Raw genomic sequence first — 20,271 nt, forward strand, 5'->3', positions numbered from 1 at the left:
AGGAGACCAATCTTAGGGAGAAAGAGGATAACAAATTTAAATAAGGTTATGAAGGAGAATGACTTTTCAATTACAGCAAAAATCAGAATAGTTAAGCAATGGTCTGTCTAAGGATAACGTATGGTGGTGATAGCTGGACATGGAGAAAGAATGGGGTAAAGAAGTTAGACATCTTCAAATTATGAATATGGAAATGGTTACTAAGAGTACCAGAATACATTTGGCTACAAGAGGAGCATATCAGCTAGTCCTAGATCAAATGAAGGCTGACTGTTCTCAGAACAATATGGTCAGCAAGTACTTTGCGTGTGTGATGCACATGGATGATGGACTAAACGATTACTAAGTTGGCAAGGTTGAGAAAAGTAGAAGACAATGGATAAAGTGAATGGATAGGATCAAACAACTTATTGGAATATCCTTTTAAGTGCCATGGGTTCTTATTAAGAACAGGCTTAAGAAAGTGAATATTGTCCATATAGACCTTAGGAAGCAAAGCAGACTGGATGGTTGCTAATTAGTTATCTTTATATGCAATGAGTCTCAAATTATAAATACATTTGATATTTTGTTCATAGATTCTATTTAAATGGCAAAAAAACATGGGCAGGAATGTTTGCCTTCCTTCAGAAGCTTCTGCAAAATTGCAGAGACGATCGATACAGTAGGATTCCATGCCAACTGTTCAGTTTTTGTCTAAGGTTGCATTCTTCTGATCCAGAAACAAATTTACTTGAATTTGCAGCTCAAAAGGCATATAGAAAAGTGACCTGTGTGAATATCAATTTATCTCAAATCTCTACTCATAAAACATGCTTCAATCAGTGACTTTGTATATGCCAAGGAAGAAAAAGGACACATTTACCTCTCTATTAACTATGTGGCAAATTTATAGCTTAATTATCTGTAGAGAAGCTGTAATCTTATGCATTCTTACCTGGGAATAAAATGCTCTTAATCTAGGGAGATTTATACCTGAGCTGGAATGCAAAACAGCCATTTTATTTTCAGTTGATGCCCTTGCTTATGCTTGACGAGGTATGCAGAGATGTATGCAGATGATGTCCTTGTTACATGCTGCATGATTGCAGGGGATGCTATTCACTTTACTTTCAGATCATATTGGAATATGGTTGTTTAAACCTTCCTTAGATGGGTCTGTAAAAGTTCTCTCACTCAAATTTGAATATGAAGAAGTCAGCCTAAAGAAATCATTTGAAGCATGTCTTCTTCAGCTGGATCTATATGAAAACTATCCTTTTACAGCTTGGAAGATGTGATATGTACCCAAAGGGAAAAGTAAGAGCAAAAAATAGTTCACTGTGGAACAACCATGACCTTATGTCTATTTCTGTTCTAGGATTGTATTAAAGAGGTAAAAAGCTGCTCAATTTCTGGATCTAGGACAATTTGCCCCAGCCAACTCAACCCGGCTAACTCTATTTGATTCCATTACAACTTCACTGAGAGGTTATTCATCATAAACAATACAAAACTTTGGAAAACACAAATTCTGAGATAAAAATATATGTGTAAAATAAACTGATCCAAGAATCAAATATGTGGCCTGAAGTCACTAAGAGCCCTCCCATTTTTCCACATGCTATAAAACAAAGAACAGCAAAGCCTGTTCATGAGGACCCAGTGTTTGAGAAGAATGTGAAAACATTTTGACTTTGAAACATTTTAACAGGGAAACAGGCATTTCAAGCATTTTATGCTTGAAGTGAAAAACAAGGAAAGAAAGAGGGTCAGGTGTGCTCCAATGGCTTTGTTTCCAGGTCAGAATTCAAACAAAATGTGATCATTTCAGTAGAGTGTGTGGAGTATTCTGTACATTAAAAGCAATTTCACCTTCAGAGCAGACCATTTGGACCTTGAGTGCTCAGCTGCTTTGAGTACCTCAAGCTTGGGGAAAAACTGCCCATTTTGAGAACTACTGTATATTCTAAGGTCAGGACAACTCTCTGAAGCTACTTCGCCCTGGGACAACTAGCGTGGGACAATTCAATGCAGGATAATTCAAGAGAGGGACAAGTGAATTGCAGTGGGCCTAGTCTTGCTTTATGTTTAAACCTTCTTAATTAGAAATCCTCAAGGCTGGAGTAAGCCAAAGCATGGAGTCTCAGCAAGCCGTCAGCTGAGCCATGGAGCAAGCGCGGCATGCCCAGATAGTCCCTGCACGGTTCCAGGCTGAGGGCACAGTGAATCTGTGTGAGGACACCTGCCACTGCTGCTTCTTCCCAGCACTCCTGCTGCAAGGGTCAGCCACTCTGCTGACATTCATGCTCCTGCACCTCCAGCCTCACCAAATACACAGGGCTGGAAGGGGAAGCTGTGAAATTGGGGCTCTTCGATGGCTTCATTTTAAAAGGAGTCGCAGATTTCTCCAGAGCTATTTAATCAGCCAGAAAGTATTCCTAATTGGTCCAGTGGCATTTCCCCAGCCAGTCAATAAAGGATTCCTTGGGGATTCTTGGGATCAGCCTGTTTGCTCTGCCACAAGGAGTACCTGGATGTCAGCAGAGTGGCTGGCTCTCTCAGCCAACATGCCAGGAAGAAGCAGTGGTGGCAGGCTTTTTCTTGCAGATGTACTGCTCCCTCGGCCAGGATCTGTGCAAGGACTATCCAGGCATGCTCTCCTTGCTCCACACCTTGGCCAACAGCAAGTTAGTTGTGTTAGCTGCAGCAAGTTGACCAGAATGAGATGGCTGGGGTGAGTTGGCTGCAGAAAGTTGTGCCATTCCATCAATGTCTGTAAAGGCATAGGCTTTACTACCTCTGATCATCTTTTCTATGTCCAAAATATACTGCCTGACGCAACAAAGGCAAGAGTCATTCATAAAGTGTACAAAGAAAAGCCATTTAAAGTCCATTGTGATGGTAGGTCAAAAATTCTACTTTTTCTTCATGCTTGATGAAGAAAAACTGAAGTCTTGGACCTACCATTTTCTTTTGAGTAATAAACAACATTTATTGAGGATCTGAAGCCATGGTTGAAAGCGTGCATTAGGAGTCCTTAAGCTTTTCAGGTAGTAGACAGACTTGCCAAATTTCAAAATCCTGTCACTTAGTCATATTCTTAAAAGATGGCTGCCATGAAGAGCTCCCAAAATACTGATTTGGCAAAATACCAATTACCAAAAGCTGCCTCCTTTTAGTTTCTTTCTCCCAATAGTATCTACCTACCACCTTGATCCAAAAGTGCCCACAGGAAAGGTATAAAAGAAGTCAGGAGAGCAGTTACAACATGTGGTTGAAGTCCTGCCCCTTTTTATGTGCATCATAATGCACACCAAAAAAGGGCTAAACCTTTGTTTGCACAGTCATCTTGCCCTTTTTGACTTTAACTGAAAAACACCCCCCCTATACCTTTTTTTCTGGGAAGCCAGGCTCAATTCTAAACAAATTCTAAGTGGTGGGTACCCACCATTTTGACTTTCAAAAATACCCTCTGTGGCTTATGATGGATAAAGCATCTAGGAGTTAATGGGAAAATGCTGGAAGCTTTTCGCTGCTGTTTGCTAACCTGCTGTTTCAATTTCTCATTTAATTTAATTTTTAAATCAAGTGGGACATGGAACCAGCAGCCACCAAGGAAATATTGCTGATTACACTGATCAGCGTACCATGCTGGGTGCTAATACTACAGAGTCAGCAAACTTAGTAGTGAATAATTATAGCTATTAGGCAAGGTTAAGAACATTTGATTAAGCTAATCGCACACCGGACACAAACAGTAATGTGAAAGCAAGAAACAGGAATCATTCTTCTCCTCCTCCATCTTTTTTACTTATCCAAGCCATACTCTGCTCCCCAACACCATCTATCCCTCATAGACGTATGTTTTCTCTTATAAGCTCTGGTAAGGATTTGTCTTCATTTTGGAGTGAGGCAATGGTGATAGGATTTGTCTATACAGTACAAGACAAAAGAGGACAAGTGCAGGACTATATCAGATTTGGCAAGTTGTGGTGTTGACGTAAAGCAGGGGTCTTCAAACTCGGCCCTTTTATGACTTGTGGACTTCAACTCCCAGAATTCCTCAGCCAGACATACTGGCTGAGGAATTCTGGAAGTTGAAGTCCACAAATCATAAAAGGGCCAAGTTTGAAGACCTCTGATGTAAAGGATAGATGTAACATGTTGTTCTGAACCAGCCCTCTTCTCGCACCCCTAATCAAAAGAAGAGACTGGAAAGCGTCCAAGGCTAAAAGGCTTCTGCCAAGATTTAACAGTAAACACACAAGAGCTTATCTTCTCAAGCAAAAGAGTTGCTTTCAGCAACCAGCCCCTCCCCAAACACTCCTTTTATAGAGAGCTCAGGGCGTGGTCTCCCTGTGCCTCCTCCCGAGGAGTCCCATAGCCTTCCTTTGTTTGTCCCTGCTCGACTGCCTCCTGCGTCGGGCGTCCTTGAACAGGGCCAGCTGTGGGTCATCATCCTCCGCACTCTCGGGCTCACACAGCTGAGCAGAGGTTCCCGGCTGAGGACTCTGCAAAGTCTCCAAATCATCATCAGCCGGTTCGTTTCCCTCCTCCCCCACATCTGAGTCCTCCGATACATCGGAGCCGGCTGTCGGACCCACAGGCTGGCCCTGAGTCACAACACTATCCCGCACCGCAGGGCCCTTCCCCCGGGTCTGCCGATCCGGATGCGGTCGGGATGGGAACTGTTCGTGAAAAGCAGTCACCAACGCAGGGGCATGAACGGCGGTCGCGTCTTCCCATGTGAAGTCCTCCGGCCCGTACCCTTTCCACTCGATCAGGTACTGGAAGCGACCTTTCAGCCAGCGGGAATCCCTGATGCTGGCGACCTCGTACTCGGGGGTGCTGTCTCCATCACGAGTTCCTGATGGTGGAGGTTCCGCCTGGCGAAGTGGACAGGCCGGTCGTTCGGGGACCAGCAAGGACCGATGGAAGACGGGGTGCACGCGCAGGGAACGTGGCAGAGTTAAACGATAGGCGACCGGGTTGATGACGGCCTCGACTGGGAACGGTCCAAGGTAACGGTGGTCCAGCTTCCTCGCCGGCCGAGTGGATGGTAGGTTCCTGGTGGACAGCCAGACCCGATCCCCCACCGATAGTGGAGGCGTATCCCTTCTCGACCGATCGGCGAACCTCTTGTAGTCGGCCTTGGCCTTCTCCAGCTGCCGTTGCACCAACCGATGGATCGCCTGTAACTCCGCCATGAATTCGTTCGCTGCCGGCTCCGGTGAGTCCACGGGAGAAAGGGGGAAAAACCGGGGGTGATAACCCACGTTGGCCAAGAACGGTGTCATCTGCGTGGAGGTGTGCTGCGAGTTGTTAAAGGCAAACTCGGCTATGGCCAAGTAGTCCACCCAATTGTCCTGCTGCAGGTTAACGTAGCAGCGCAGATACTGCTCTAAGATGCCGATGACCTTCTCGGTACCCCCGTCGGTCTGAGGATGATGCGCGGACGAGAGGCAAACCTTAATGTCCAACGCCCGCATCAACTCCTGCCAGAAGCGGGCTGTAAACTGGGCCCCCCTATCGGAGACGACTCTATCGGGAAGGCCGTGCAGCCGGAACACCTGTTGGATGAACATGCGACTAGTGGCGCGAGCTGACGGTAAGCCGCGACAGGGGATGAAGTGCGCCATCTTGGTCAACATGTCCACCACCACAAACACTGTCGTGAAGCCGGAGGATGGGGGTAGATCCGTCAGAAAGTCCATGGACACAGCCCCCCAGGGTCTCTTGGGCGTTGGCAAAGGCTGCAGTAAACCAGGCGGGGCCCCTGTCGCTGACTTGGCCTGCCTGCATGGGACGCAGGAGGTGACATAAGACTGGACATCGTGTCGGACTCGGGGCCACCAGAACGTACGGGAGACCAGGTTCAGAGTCTTGAACAGGCCAAAATGCCCCGCAGCCGGGTTATCATGACATTGGCTGAGGACGAGTCCCCTGAGTGGCCCTCCTGGAACATAGAGCCGGTCACGATAATACAGGAGTCCATCCGTGACCGACCAAGGCGAATCTGGCCCCACCTCTTCCTTCCGCTGAGCCACCCACGCCTCCTGCTGCTGCGCCTCCCGGATCCGAGCCCGTATATCCACCGGCTCCCGCACCGCAGCAAAAGACTCGACGGGGATCACGGTCCTGGGCGGAAGCTTGTCTTCCACTCGGGTGTACTCGGGCTTCCTGGACAGAGCATCCGCTCTCTGGTTGTGCCCGCTTGGTATGTACCGCACCCGGAAGTCAAACCTCGCAAAGAAGAGGGACCACCGGATCTGGCGTTGGTTCAAATTCCGAGCGGTCTGCAGGCTTTCCAGATTCTTGTGGTCCGTCCGGACCTCGATTTGATGCCGCGCCCCCTCCAGATGATGCCTCCAAGCCTCGAACGCCGCCTTGATGGCCAGCAGCTCCTTCTCCCAGATGGTATAGTTGCGCTCCGAGGGATTCAATTTCCGAGAGTGATACGCGCAAGGGAAAAGGGTACCGTTGGGCGTCGCTGCCTGGAGCAACACGGCCCCAATGGCAATGTCGGAGGCGTCCGCCTCCACGACAAACGGCCGTTGCGGGTCAGGATGCTTCAAGATGGGCTCCTTCATGAAGGCGTCCTTCAAAGCTTGGAACGCCTGTTGTTCGGGGGCGTTCCACTGGAACCGAGTCTTCTTCTGCAGGAGCCGGGTGAGGGGGGCTGTCAAGGCAGCAAAGCCAGGGATGAATGTCCGATAGTAGTTGGCAAATCCAAGAAGTCGCTGAATATCCTTCACGCGACGCGGGGGTTGCCAACTCTGCAACGACTCAACTTTACTCGGTTCCATGGCGATGCCCTCAGGAGAAATGCGGTGACCCAAGAAATCAATGGTCACCTGGTAGAACTGGCACTTCTCCAACTTGGCAAACAGCCGATGTTTCCGGAGGCGCTGCAGGACCTGACGGAGATGCTGATGATGCGCTTCACGCGACGGGGAGTAAATCAGGATGTCGTCCAGGTAAATCACAACAAACTGGTCCAACAGATCCCGAAAGATGTCGTTCATAAAATGCTGAAACACAGCGGGGGCGTTGGTCAGGCCAAACGGCATCACCGTGTACTCGAAATGTCCATAGCGAGTACCAAACGCCGTCTTCCACTCATCACCCGGCCGAACCCTGACGAGGTTGTAAGCTCCACGCAGGTCCAGTTTCGTGAAGATCTTAGCCTCCCGGAGTCGGTCCAAGAGCTCGGGGATGAGGGGCAGCGGGTAGCGGTTACGCACCGTGATGGCGTTGAGTTTCCGGTAGTCACAGCAAAGCCGTAACTCGCCCGACTTCTTTTTGACGAAGAGCACGGGCGCAGACACTGGCGAGGACGAGGGCCGGATGAAACCACGAGCCAAGTTCTTTGTCAGGAAGTCCCGCAATGCAGCCAACTCGGGCTCCGACATGGAGTACAAACGCCCCACTGGGAGAGGCGCATCAGGGACTAGGTCAATGGAGCAGTCGTAGGGCCTGTGCGGGGGTAATTGGTCCGCCTCTGACTCGCTGAACACGTCAGCAAAGTCGGACAGTTCGGGAGGCAAGGAAACCCCTGGGGAACCCTCCACCTGGCCGGCACAGATATGGCGGGTGTGGTCCACGCACTGCAAACTTGGGAAGGTGACCAAGTTCTGAGACCAATAGATCTGTGGATCATGCGCCCGGAGCCACGCCAGTCCCAAGACCACGGGGAAGTGCAGATCCGAAGTGACGTAGAACTGAATGGCCTCCACATGGGTACTGATGGCCATACACACGGGTTGCGTGGCGGCCGTGATAGGCCCGGACAGGAGCACTCGACCATCGATGGTCTCCACAAGCATGGGCGGATCCACTGGACACTGGGGAACAGCCCATTTGGCCACAAAGGCCGAATCCATAAAGTTAGTGGTAGCCCCAGAGTCAATTAAGGCATGGACCGGAATCCCCTCTGGCTTGCCAGGGAGGATCAGTCGTGCCTCCAGAATCAAATGCCGTGGAGGTTCACAGGCACCGTCGGAACGGCGTCGCTCGGCGTGATCGTTGTGGGTCGCCCGATCTTTCACACCGTCTAGATCGGGCTCGGGCCGTTTCCCGATAGCAAAGCAGGGGACTTTCTCGGGGCAGGCTTGGTCACTGACGCCCGCTGACGCTTCTTCGGGCAAGAAGCAGCCAAATGTCCAGGGTCCCCACAGTAAAAACACAACCCCTCCGATCGTCGTCTGTCCATTTCCGTCACCGATAGACGGGACCTGGCGGCACCCAGCTCCATTGGCTCCTCCCTCTGGACTGGGGGCTCACGCACAACAGGGGCGGCAGGGGTCTGTGGGGTGGCACGGCGACTCTTACGCTGCTGCAGCCGGGCATCGATCCGCAGACAAAGATGGATCAGCCCATTCAGGTCTGAGGGAATGTCCACGCGGGCCAGCTCATCCAACATCTCCTCTGACAAGCCATCCTGAAAGGCATCCACGAGCGCAGCCTCATTCCAGGCGGAATCCTGGCTAAGCAGCCGGAAATCGCTGATATAGGCCTGTAGAGGGCGCTGACCCTGCCTCAAAGCTTTCAGGCGTCGGGTGGCGGTCTGCGCCTTAATCGGGTCCTCGTACATGAGGCGCATATGGTCACAAAACCCCCCAAAGTTATCCAACAAAGGGCTAGGCTGTGCCAACAGAGGCGTGCCCCAACGAGCTGCATCTCCCGACAGAAGGCTCAACACGAATCCCACCTTATCTCGGTCAGTGGGGAAATCAGCTGCTCTCACGCTGATATAAAGCTGGCATTGTCCCAGGAAGGCAGGAAACAGTTCTGGTTTACCAGCAAATTTATCCGGCATAGCTATCTGACATTTCCTCCTGGGTGGGGGGGCAGCATGTACCTGAGCCTGCAGTTGTGCCACCTGAGTGGCCAGCAAGGTGAGTTGCTGGTTGAGCTGGGCATTCTCGGCAAGAAGCTGCTCCATCGTAGTATTAAGGGGTGGGTGGCTGAAAGCAAACTGTTCTGAACCAGCCCTCTTCTCGCACCCCTAATCAAAAGAAGAGACTGGAAAGCGTCCAAGGCTAAAAGGCTTCTGCCAAGATTTAACAGTAAACACACAAGAGCTTATCTTCTCAAGCAAAAGAGTTGCTTTCAGCAACCAGCCCCTCCCCAAACACTCCTTTTATAGAGAGCTCAGGGCGTGGTCTCCCTGTGCCTCCTCCCGAGGAGTCCCATAGCCTTCCTTTGTTTGTCCCTGCTCGACTGCCTCCTGCGTCGGGCGTCCTTGAACAGGGCCAGCTGTGGGTCATCATCCTCCGCACTCTCGGGCTCACACAGCTGAGCAGAGGTTCCCGGCTGAGGACTCTGCAAAGTCTCCAAATCATCATCAGCCGGTTCGTTTCCCTCCTCCCCCACATCTGAGTCCTCCGATACATCGGAGCCGGCTGTCGGACCCACAGGCTGGCCCTGAGTCACAACACATGTCTCATCTGCTAATGAATGAAAACAGTTAAAATATATAGAAAACTCACCCACCTGGTTTGCTGGGGTCTTGCGGGCAGATGCTCCAAGGCAAGGGTTCCGTGAAAGAGTTTCCTAGGTACCACAACACCCAGGCAATAATCATATTATAATACGTGCCAATTATGAATGATGCTATCATGCAAGCATAGCCTATGGAACAAGCAAGCATAGACAGAAGGAAGTCAACAGCAGCACCAACAGACAGGAATTGGGGGGAAGCCTTTCCTTCAGGCATACTGTAAAAGCCTGACTCACACAATAAACTCCTGTTTCCAGCAAACAGTTTTGGAACTGTACGATAATGTGTTTATATGAGCTTAACATGTAGAAATAAATTGCGCATTCCCTGCTCAAGGGAAAGCAGAGGCAAACATCCTGTGATTCTAGCTTTTGTCAGAGTGTTGCTGCCTCTACGAAGTCTCATCAGAGATGTCTTCGTAATCTAGGATGTCAACTGAGAATTTGGTTTTGATCTGTCAAGAGAGTTCAGGTATGGCCAACATGGGAATCGGGCAAGAAGGACGCAAATGTAAGTGAATGTTATCATTTAACAAGCACAGCATTCAGGAAACATTTACAGGAATGGCAGAGCTATCACATATACTTTATCCCCATCTGATTTCAAGGCAAACATAATGCTATCAATGGGACCCTGCACTCAACTTGGCATGGGTCATCATTCACAGTTCCTGCTTGATGATTGATGGATTAAGCTTCAAGGCCTCCAAATAACTGTAGTTTCCTGGCTGGCATAAAATCCATCAAAATAGTTTATTAAAAGTTTTTTTTTAAAAAAGTGTAATAGTAGACAATGTCTATGGAGATTCTCAGTCATCCAGGTATGGTTGTCCCAAAGGTGCTGTTGTGACCCCGGCCCCGGAGGGTGCTTTATCTTTGCATGCTGACTCGGAGGATGATATGGAGGAGGAGAAAGCTGACACGAGCAACGTGCTGGAGGGGCCAACTCCCCTGGTGAGTCAGCAAGAACTGACTGTGGCTGACGTGCCTATGGACCCCAGCCAAACAGAGGAGGAAACAGAACAGCAAGCAGAGGCTGGCAGCAGCAAGGAGGAGCCCCTATTGGATGCAAGAGAAAGACGTAGGATACGTCGTCAACAGCAGCAGCAACTATTGCAATGCCCCAAGAGGTGTGGCTGGGAGACGTAGGGCCACACCCTACAGGGTGTGGCTGCGCAGGAAAGGCGTGGTAAACAATTTGTTGGCGTTTTGAGAATTGTAACGTGTCTGCCTGCATCTGGGCTTTGGAGCTGCTGGGCAAATGCCAAAGACTTTGGAGCATTGCCCAGTAATTACAGAGGTGCTCTGTGATAAACACTGGGAAGGAGTTGGCTGTGAGGGGACCACCTTCTGTGTGTTCAGCCTGCATTTGGCTTCTGCAGGGTTTTTGAGTCTCTTTAAGGCTACTCATTGGGAGGGGACAGAACAGGTGCTTTTTCAGGAGGCAAGTGGACTTTCTTGTTTTTCTTTGAAGACATTTCGCTTCTCATCCAAAAACCTTCTTCAGCTCTGACTTCCACTTCCCACCATCTAGTCAGAGCTGAAGAAGCTTCTTAGATGAGAAATGAAACGTCTTCAAAGAAAAACAAGAAAGTCCATTTGCCTCCTGAAAAAGCACCTTTGGGAATAGTAGAAAATCTAACAACCAGGTTTAAAAATTAAGAGCAGCAGTAATGATGACAATTAATATTGTATAAAATTATAATAATAAAACTAGTAGTAGTAGTAGTACAACAGTGAAATTTTAGCAACAATGCAAGGTTTTTTTTAAAAAAGCTGTTTGGCAACTAAAAAGATGCTAAGAGGACCAAAATTTCCCTTTCAGATACAGATGCAGATAATGGATACTAGACAGCCAGTTTTGTGTAGTAGTTAAGGCATCAAGCTAGAAACCGGAGACCATGATTTCTCGTCCTATCTTAGGCACAAAATCAGCTGGGTGACTTTTGGCCCATCTCTCTGCTCTGGAAAGAGACAATGACAAACTACTTCTGAAAAATCTTGCAAGAACACTGCATGGACTTATCCTAGGCAGTGTCCTAGAAGCAGACTCAGCTGAACAGAAATATGGATATTGCCGATTTCAGAAAAGGCAGGCACAGCCACACTTCTCTGTGCATTAATGATTCACCTGTGGAGACGGTTATCAGCATCAAATTCCTGGATGTGCAGCTAACAGTGAGAAACTGGTGAAGCGGGCACAGCAGTGCCTGCATTTTCTGCATCGCATGAGAAAAGCTCATCTTCTTTCCCCTGTCCTGACCACTTTCTACAGGGGAACGATCAAGAGCATCCTGTCATACAGCATCACAGTCTGGTTTGGAAGCATCACTGCTTCAGACAGGAAGGCGGTGCAGAGAGTGGTGAGGATGGCCAAAAAGATTATTGGCAGTTCCCTCCCTCCCATCCAGGACATAGCACAGAAGCGTTGCTTGAGCAGGGTCCGTAAGATTATCTGGGGCACTACACATCCTCTTCACGATCTGTTTTCCTTGTTAACTTCTGGGAGGAGGTTTCGGGGTATCCGCAGCAGAACACCCAGATTCAACCATAGTTTAATTCCATACAGCATTAACTTTGTGAACTCTCAAGCTTCCTCCTTCCATTATATATTCAAGATGGACAGTATTTAATATTTATTTGTTATGCATATGTAGGGGTGTGGGTCTATACATCTGTTGTATGTAGTATGTTTCAGGTGTGTGTCATGTATGTGTTTCACTTTGAGAGCGGGCAACTAAATTTCATTTTTGATGTGTGCTGTTGTGCCCACAGTAAAAAAAGACAATAAAAATTATCTTATCTTATCTTATCTTATCTTATCTTATCTTATCTTATCTTATCTTATCTTATCTTATCTTATCTTATCTTATCTTATCTTATCTTATCTTATCTTATCTTATCTTATCTTATCTTGTTTTGGGAGACTGAACTTTTCAGATCATGTCCAACACAACCATTTAGGAGTAGTTGATACTGTTTATCAGTAGGTGGTTGTGAAATTTACAAAAGTCAAATATAGCAAGCAATACTTGAATATATTATATTGGTAGCTATCAAGCAAAAAGTGTTCTGGTGTTGGGAAGGGACAATGGACTTGTATGAACTGCTCACCATATTCTGAACATTCAAGATAGAAAGGCTGCAGTAACACAATTGATATGCTCCCAACAAATCTGTAAATTAATGCTGTGAATGCTTTCTTATTTTTTCAAATATGTTAAGTTTGACTTTTGAACCTGAGAATTTTTTTAAAGTGTGCATCCAAGTACATTAATTTAAGTAAGTATTGTTTTGATGTTCATTGCCGTATGTGTGTGTGTCTGTTTGTGCCTGTGTGTATGTATGCATGCATGTGTGTATGTATATATTCATGTCCAACTTTTCATGATTTCTGCAAATCATTTTTCTTAATTTTCTGACAATTTTCATTTTTAATGCTTTCCGTCAGTATGCTATTTTAATTTTGTTAGGGTGCGGAACTGAAAAAATAGGGAACTGCAAATATTGAATAATAATGAAGTGTTGGTTCTTATATTTGCTGAAAAATGTGAAAATAGTTTTCGCAATCTCTTGAACCTCTTCATTTTGGAAGCCACAGAACTTCATAAAGCATCCATTTCTATGAACAGATAAGCAAGTTAAATATTCTTTTTTAAAAAAATTGTAAAGTATATTTGTGGGTTCTTAGGAAGACCCTATGAATTTAGACAATGCTGTCTTAATTTTGGATACTTTCATTTCAAAATCCACTAACATTCACACATATGAGATTGCTGTTGTAAGGAATTTTGTATGATAACATTTCTTCTTTCCCATTTATGAAGCCCAGGCATTTGTAGGAATGTGCAACACTGAAAACAAGTCATAACCTACCAATTCCTGTTAGATAGGGTGAAATATGACTCCAGACACCAATGCTGCCTTTCCTCAAGAACTGTCCAATAGCTAGTTCAAGATGAAATATTGGGATTCCTTCAAACACCACGGCAATGAGATACGGAATCAAGAATGCACCTAAAAGTAGAACAGCCAAACACAGTTAAGCAATATTTTGTCTACTTTTACTTTTTTATTAACATGTTTTATTGTACTGCTCATGGTATCACAGTATACAGCAGGGATGTCAACCTGCCGGCCGGTTTCATCATACCAAAACCGCACCCACCCCATTGCCAACAATGCAAAAAGAGCCACGATATGTCGCGACACATCATGTGACATGGTGAGTTTGACACCCGTGGAATACAGCATTATATAATTTAACATGGTATATAGCATGTGGTATAGTTACAGGGGTCTTCAAACTCGGCCCTTTTATGACTCGTGGACTTCAACTCCCAGAATTCCTCAGCCAGCATGCCTGGCTGAGGAATTCTGGGAGTTGAAGTCCACGAGTCATAAAAGGGCCGAGTTTGAAGACCCCTGGTATAGTATCAATCTCTCATCTCTCTCTTATTAAAAAATATACCCAAATTATCAGAATAGCTCTATTTTGTTTTTTCCCTTATTAGGCAATAAACCCAACACCACATATATTGTAGCTATTATTTGTTTTTTGAGTGATTGATTTTGAATTGTTTTCTATCACAGTAGACAAAAATACCTTTGCTACAAGATACCTATGTCGTCAATCTTGATAAAGAGAGAATGGCTACATCATTTTCATATAAAAGAATATTTTATTTATTTTATTTATTGAGACAATTTTCAAAAAAAATGGAGGTGCAAAGTCCAGATTGGCAAAAACCTCAACTATATCATTAATGTAAAGATTAAACTGCAAGTGGGCAAGTATATGTCCTTCCTTTGCTCCTTTATAGGTGGGGAAAGGCCCAATTACTGTAAGTCCCCCTTGCTATTACCCTTGATTTGAGTGCTAATGTGTTGTACATATTAAAAAAAACTGATTAAGTTTGAGGTGAAGCTATCAACTGCTGAGGCTGCTAATTTTCCCCAGAGTTTTTCTCAGGTTATGGAATCAAATGCTGTTTTTAAATTTGAAAAGGCAACATAGAGAAGCACAAAGCATAGTGCATACCTTAAAATAATTTTACTGTATTAAGATACAAACTCATGAGCATTATGCAAACATAAAAAAGCCCTTCCATCAGAAAAAATAAATCACTGAAATCATTCAACCATTCAATCCAGACAGTGAAGCCAAATTAATCAGTAACAATGGATGATGAAAATATTTGCATGCAGTTGGGAAGGGAAAACCGCAAATGCTCACACGTGAGGAAATTTATATGTGGGTTATTCAGTAACAGTAGTAAAGGTTACACGCTAGGTACAGTTGAAGTAGAATTGAGATTAAATGTGGAACACACTGCTATTTATTAGAAAGGAAACAGCAAAGATGTTTCCCATTTCAGTCCAAAGGCTTTATAACTTGGGCCCTATAAAGTTTGTTATTGTTGCAAATTAAAATTCCTGTTTACCATACAGTATTTTATTCTTTTTTTAAAAAAAAAACAACACTTAGGATGGCATATATTTAGTTTTCTCTTCCTGTAAGGTGGTTGAATTGGGAAACAGTTATTGCTGCACGGTTACTTCTCTGCTGACTCATTTGAAATCAGTTTTCCTGAGATTCTCTCTTCTTATCCCATCCCTTCTTACCACAGCTAGATGCTTGTTCTTGATCTTTGATGATGCTCTAAATCAGGGGTCTTCAAACTTGGCCCTTTTATGACTTGTGGACTTCAACTCCCAGAATCCCTCAGCCGGGTACTGCCTGGCTGAGGAATTCTGGGAGTTGAAGTCCACAAGTCATAAAAGGGCCAAGTTTGAAGACCCCAGCTCTAAATGTGCTACTTAGAGCTCTAAAGACAGCTACATGCATGATTGTTAACTGCATTATGTTGTTCTGGTTACTTAGGGAGTCATGCATTATGGAGCTCAAATCCATATGTTCATTTTTATGCCTTAGAAATTGATTATGTACCATTAAATTATTCTTTTATTCCTAATGACTACATAGATTTTTTTCCTATGATGATCTGTCCTTAATTTCATCTTTCACATCACTGTAACTGAGACTGTGCACTTTGTTGCTGGCCATCTTCTCTTTCCTTCTACTTTTCCCAGCATTACAGCCTTTTCCAGAGAGATGGATCTTCGCATGAAGTGTCCAAAGTAGGATAATTTGAGCCTGGTTCATTTGTGCCTTGAGTGAGAACTCTATATTTATTTGTTCAATGATCTATCTGTCTGTTATCTCAGCTGTCCACAGTATTCTCAAGAGTTTTCTCCAAAATCAAAGTTTGAAGGCATCAATACTCTTCCTATCTTGCTTCTTCATAGTCCATATAAATTATATATTCTGTGGTTTAAATATTAAAAAGTGTGCAGTCCAGTGTTAAGACCATAGAATGGAGACCAAGAAGAGAATGATAGCTATCCTCCCTTCAGAGTGTGAGTAGAATGGGGTGAAAGGACATGGATACAATAAACAAAACTGTTTATTGTTCATGCTGATATTAATCTAAAAGGGTAAAATCCTATTTGCTTGAATAGTAACAAGAGGTCATTCCACTAAGTTTATCAAAAAAATTCCAGTATCATTTTCTCTCTCTCTCTCTCTCTCTCTCTCTCTCTCTCTCTCTCTCTCTCTCTCTCTCTATATATATATATATATATATATATATATATATATATATATATATATATATATATATATATAATATATATATATATATATGTGTGTGTGTGTGTCTGTGTGTCTGTGTGTCTGTGTCTGTGTGTGTCTGTGTATACACACATATATATATACATATATACATGTACATATACATATATATACGTACACACACACACACACAAACACACACACACACACACACACACATATATATATATATATATATATATTCACAACACCATCAATGATTGAACTGTGTTTTCTGAGATTCATGTATACCGACTTTTATACATTTCTGAAACTCTGGACTGAAGATATATCCATTTTCTAATTCCAGAAATAATGCTACTCGTTTCAGAAACCTTCTCTTTCATGATCTTATAGAACACCCATTTATTTATTTATTTATTTATTTGGAAACGTTACATTGCCGCCTACGTGCTCATTATGAGTCAAGGCGGCTTACAGAAAATAAAAACCAGTATAAAACAAATAAAAATAATAAAAAATAAAAATAATAAAATAATAACCCTCCACCCACACTTACCCTGGTGACAACACACACTCATACCAGCCATTTAATTGGCTCCATCGCGCTCTGGTAGAACCACATCTTCAGGGCCTTCCAAAGAGTGTCAGAGTGAACGGCCAGTCTAATTCCCGGAGGGATGATGTTCTAGAGCTGTGGTGATGAACTTATGGCACGCGTGCCACAGGTGGCACGCAGAGCCCTCTCTGTGGGAACGCGCACTGTCACCCCAGTCCTAGGTCTTCAGCTGGGTTTTATAAAACTTTTTCATTTTAGGCCTCCACTGCCATGTGCAAAAAAAAAGGTTCAATCAATCAATTTCAACTTTTCGTGGGGAAAAAAAGATCTGGCAAAGTTGGAATTGATTGAACTTTTTAGTCCCATCCAGTCTGCCGTTACCACCACAGACATGCCCACTCAATGGGCCACACCCACCCAATGGGCTACACCCACCCAGCACCCAACAATACATAAGTGGGTTTGGGGTTGCAGCTTGGGCATTCAGTCTCTAAAAGGTTCGCCATCACTGTTCTAGAGGGAAGGAGCCACCCCAGAGAAGCCCTTCTTCCGGGTCCCACCAGATGTATCCCCTTAGGGGATAGGACCTGCAACATTCCTTGCCTCCCTGCTCTAGTGGGTCGGATGGATGTGACCGGCAGGAGATAGTCCCTTAGATAACCTGGTCCCAAGCCATGAAGGGCCTTAAAGGTGACAACCAGCACCTTGAATTGCAATCAATGCAGCTCCCGGAGGACAGGTGACACATGCTGACACCTCTGCACAAAGCCATGTGGGCCACTGCATTTTGCACCAATTGGAGCTTCCAGATGCTTTTCAAGGGCAGCCCCATTTACAGGGTGTTGCAATAGTCAAGACGGGAGGTGACTAGGGCATGAGTGACCATGAGTAGGAATCTGTAGAAGGAATTCACATAGATTTAAGAATATACGAACAAGAATTCTGTTCCTTCAATCTAGACTGATACATCAGTACTGGTATTGGTGATTTCATGCAAATAACACAAAGACCTTTTCAGAGAACATTTGTTAAATTTTGTATGAACCTAAATGTCCAATCCTACTTTTCACTATAAGATCTAAATTAGGTTGCAAAAATCCAAATGACCAGAACATGGCAACAAAGAGAATCAGAAAATTCTACTTTGCTACCCTCTTATGATCATCTAGATTTTTGCAGTCCAGATTTGGTGGCTCTATTACACATATCTTTTTTTATTTTAGAAGTGCATACAAAGTTCTGTTTGATTTTCACAAACTACTCTGAATTTAATAATAACATTTCTGTTTCCAGAAATGAATATCACATTTTTAAAATTACAGAGTCAGAATAGGGCTATGACATCTGTAGAATTCCAAACAACATCCAGATCATATCAAAGAGATATAGAAAATCATTTGGATAGACTTAAGGTTATTTTGATAATAATCCCACAATTGAAGAAAAACAAGTCTTATTTCTCCAAAGAACACAAGATAGCTTGAAAATTATTTTTGGAATGTACACTTTACTCAATCTCATTTATGATCAGCAGAGTTATTGTAAATACCCATTTTATGACACACCACATAATGGGTATTGTTTCCACTATATACTATTTTGAAGTCAGATGAGTTCTAGCAGGAATTGAGAGAAACTGAGTTTTTACTACTACCTAAAGAATCCTTAATCTTGGAAGATAAAGCACCCTCTAAAACTCTTCTGTTGAGACCTTTATGACTACAGATGCTGCCTGGAACATTAAGAGATTTGAAAAGCTACTTTCTGGGAAGATAAGATTGCTGGGGAAATGGAGATTCTTGAAGAATAAAAAATAACGATAACTGTCTTTGCTGACACCACTGACACACAAGCATATTAAAAGATAAGAGCAGAACAGTGGGAGTGCAGACAGAACTTCATAACCTTGCTGAAAAGCAGCTGTGGCTTTGATTTTCACATAAGGATTGGTCAGCCTCTATGAGAGATCAAAGCTAGTGCAAGACAGAATTGAACCATCTTTTATTTTCTCAAGAGGAATTCTTTTGGGGGGGAAGACTAGAATTAAGGTGGGGGGAGATTCTGAAGCTTTAAAGTTACCCAGTTTGAGTTCTATCTGAATTCTGCAATAAAAAAAAAGGCTTAGAGAATACTAGCAAAAAAATCAGAAGTGGAAATGGTGATGATTAAGCATGTGATCTATACTAACTTCATGCTTTCAGAATTTTTTTAACTATTAAGATAGCCCCACTAGAGAATGGATTTACTCATGAAGATAATTGCACCATTATATTTCAGGTCTTGATTTAATAAACTAGCTAAGATCATATTAGAGTATAATAAATCCATCCTTATCCATGAGTTAATTGTGGAAAATTAGATTAAATCTACACCTTGAATCTTGCTCATCAGTAGTAGCAGGAAAATCCTCTCATCTATAATCAAGTCGATATAGAAAGATCTTACCTATAAATAGCTCTGATATTTAGCAGCAATACCCAGCAAAGAAGGATGAGATATGTACCACCATGTATCTGATCAAAGGAAAGGACTAGAAGCTGTGGTGGCCATTTGAATTGGGCTGCCTCCACTTTTCTCCAGCTGCCTGTCCTCTACAGGGACATCCCTTATCCTCTATAAACATCCTAACATTCACTCAAAGAAAATAGGAAATATATGCAAATTCCAAGGAAACAGTAGACAACCACATGTAGCCACTTTCCAGCTGGTTGAAGGCAATGTCAGAGCAATGGAACAGATGGGACACTTGCTACTGTGGTGTCTTCTGATACTTCAGCTTTTAAAATCTAACTAATAATTAGACTACTACAATTTCCCTTCCTCAAATAAACCTCTGTCTCTCTGTCTCTCTGTCTCTCTGTCTCTCTGTCTCTCTGTCTCTCTGTCTCTCTGTCTCTCTGTCTCTCTCTCTCTCTCTCTCTCTCTCTCTCTCTCTCTCTCTCTCTCTCTCCAATTAACATGAAATTAGGCACTTCTTGATAGTTATACCTTGTATATAAATACAAAAATATTCTTAAGACTATTCTTAACTGACTAGTCTCCAATCCCTTTTAGCCTTGGAAGATTCACAACAGATTGTAAGATTTCAGAGACTAATTTTCAGCTCCATTATTATAATTCATTGGACTAAAATAATGGGTTTGGCTTTTTTTTAGTGAAGAAGCTTGAAGGACACATGTAAACACAATGGAACAATAAGTGGGAATATCTTAGGTCTAGTTTTCTCTTACCTCCACCATAAATTTGGCACAAATAGGGAAAACGCCATATATTTCCAAAGCCTACAGCTAATCCAATGCAGCTTAAAAGATATTGGAGTTTATTATCCCAATGTGGCCTTTCCTCATCTTCAGAGATTGTATCATCAAGAGATACTTTTGACATCTTCACCACCCTATTTTTCCTTTATCACCTCTTCTTCTGAAGTAAGTAGCAGTCTTTGAACCTCATCATTTGCCTGACAGATTTTGAACAATGGATGCGGAACTTTCCATCTCTGACATCACACACAAGAATCTAAGGAAGAGTACTTAGCAACTTATGTACACACAAAACATCAGAAATGTTTGGGCACATAAAAGATAACCAAAGCTTC

At 44.0% G+C, this 20,271-nt stretch overlaps 1 protein-coding gene across 1 annotated transcript in view; it reads right to left on the reverse strand.

The window, feature by feature from the left end:
* The window catches only part of LOC308666681 (sodium-dependent neutral amino acid transporter B(0)AT3-like), a gene marked incomplete at its 5' end in the record, with an annotated part of 39,750 nt that extends 19,690 nt beyond the window's left edge, over positions 1 to 20,060 (reverse strand). Inside the window, 3 exons of the mRNA XM_081325575.1 lie at positions 9,478 to 9,615; positions 13,360 to 13,500; positions 19,907 to 20,060. Coding sequence (XP_081181701.1) covers positions 9,478 to 9,615; positions 13,360 to 13,500; positions 19,907 to 20,060 — 433 coding nt within the window. The remainder of the gene's footprint in view (positions 1 to 9,477; positions 9,616 to 13,359; positions 13,501 to 19,906) is intronic.
* Between the last annotated feature and the right edge of the window lie 211 nt (positions 20,061 to 20,271).

The sequence above is a fragment of the Vipera berus genome (assembly GCF_964194415.1).
Source record: "Vipera berus genome assembly, chromosome: 3".
NCBI lineage: Eukaryota > Metazoa > Chordata > Lepidosauria > Squamata > Viperidae > Vipera > Vipera berus.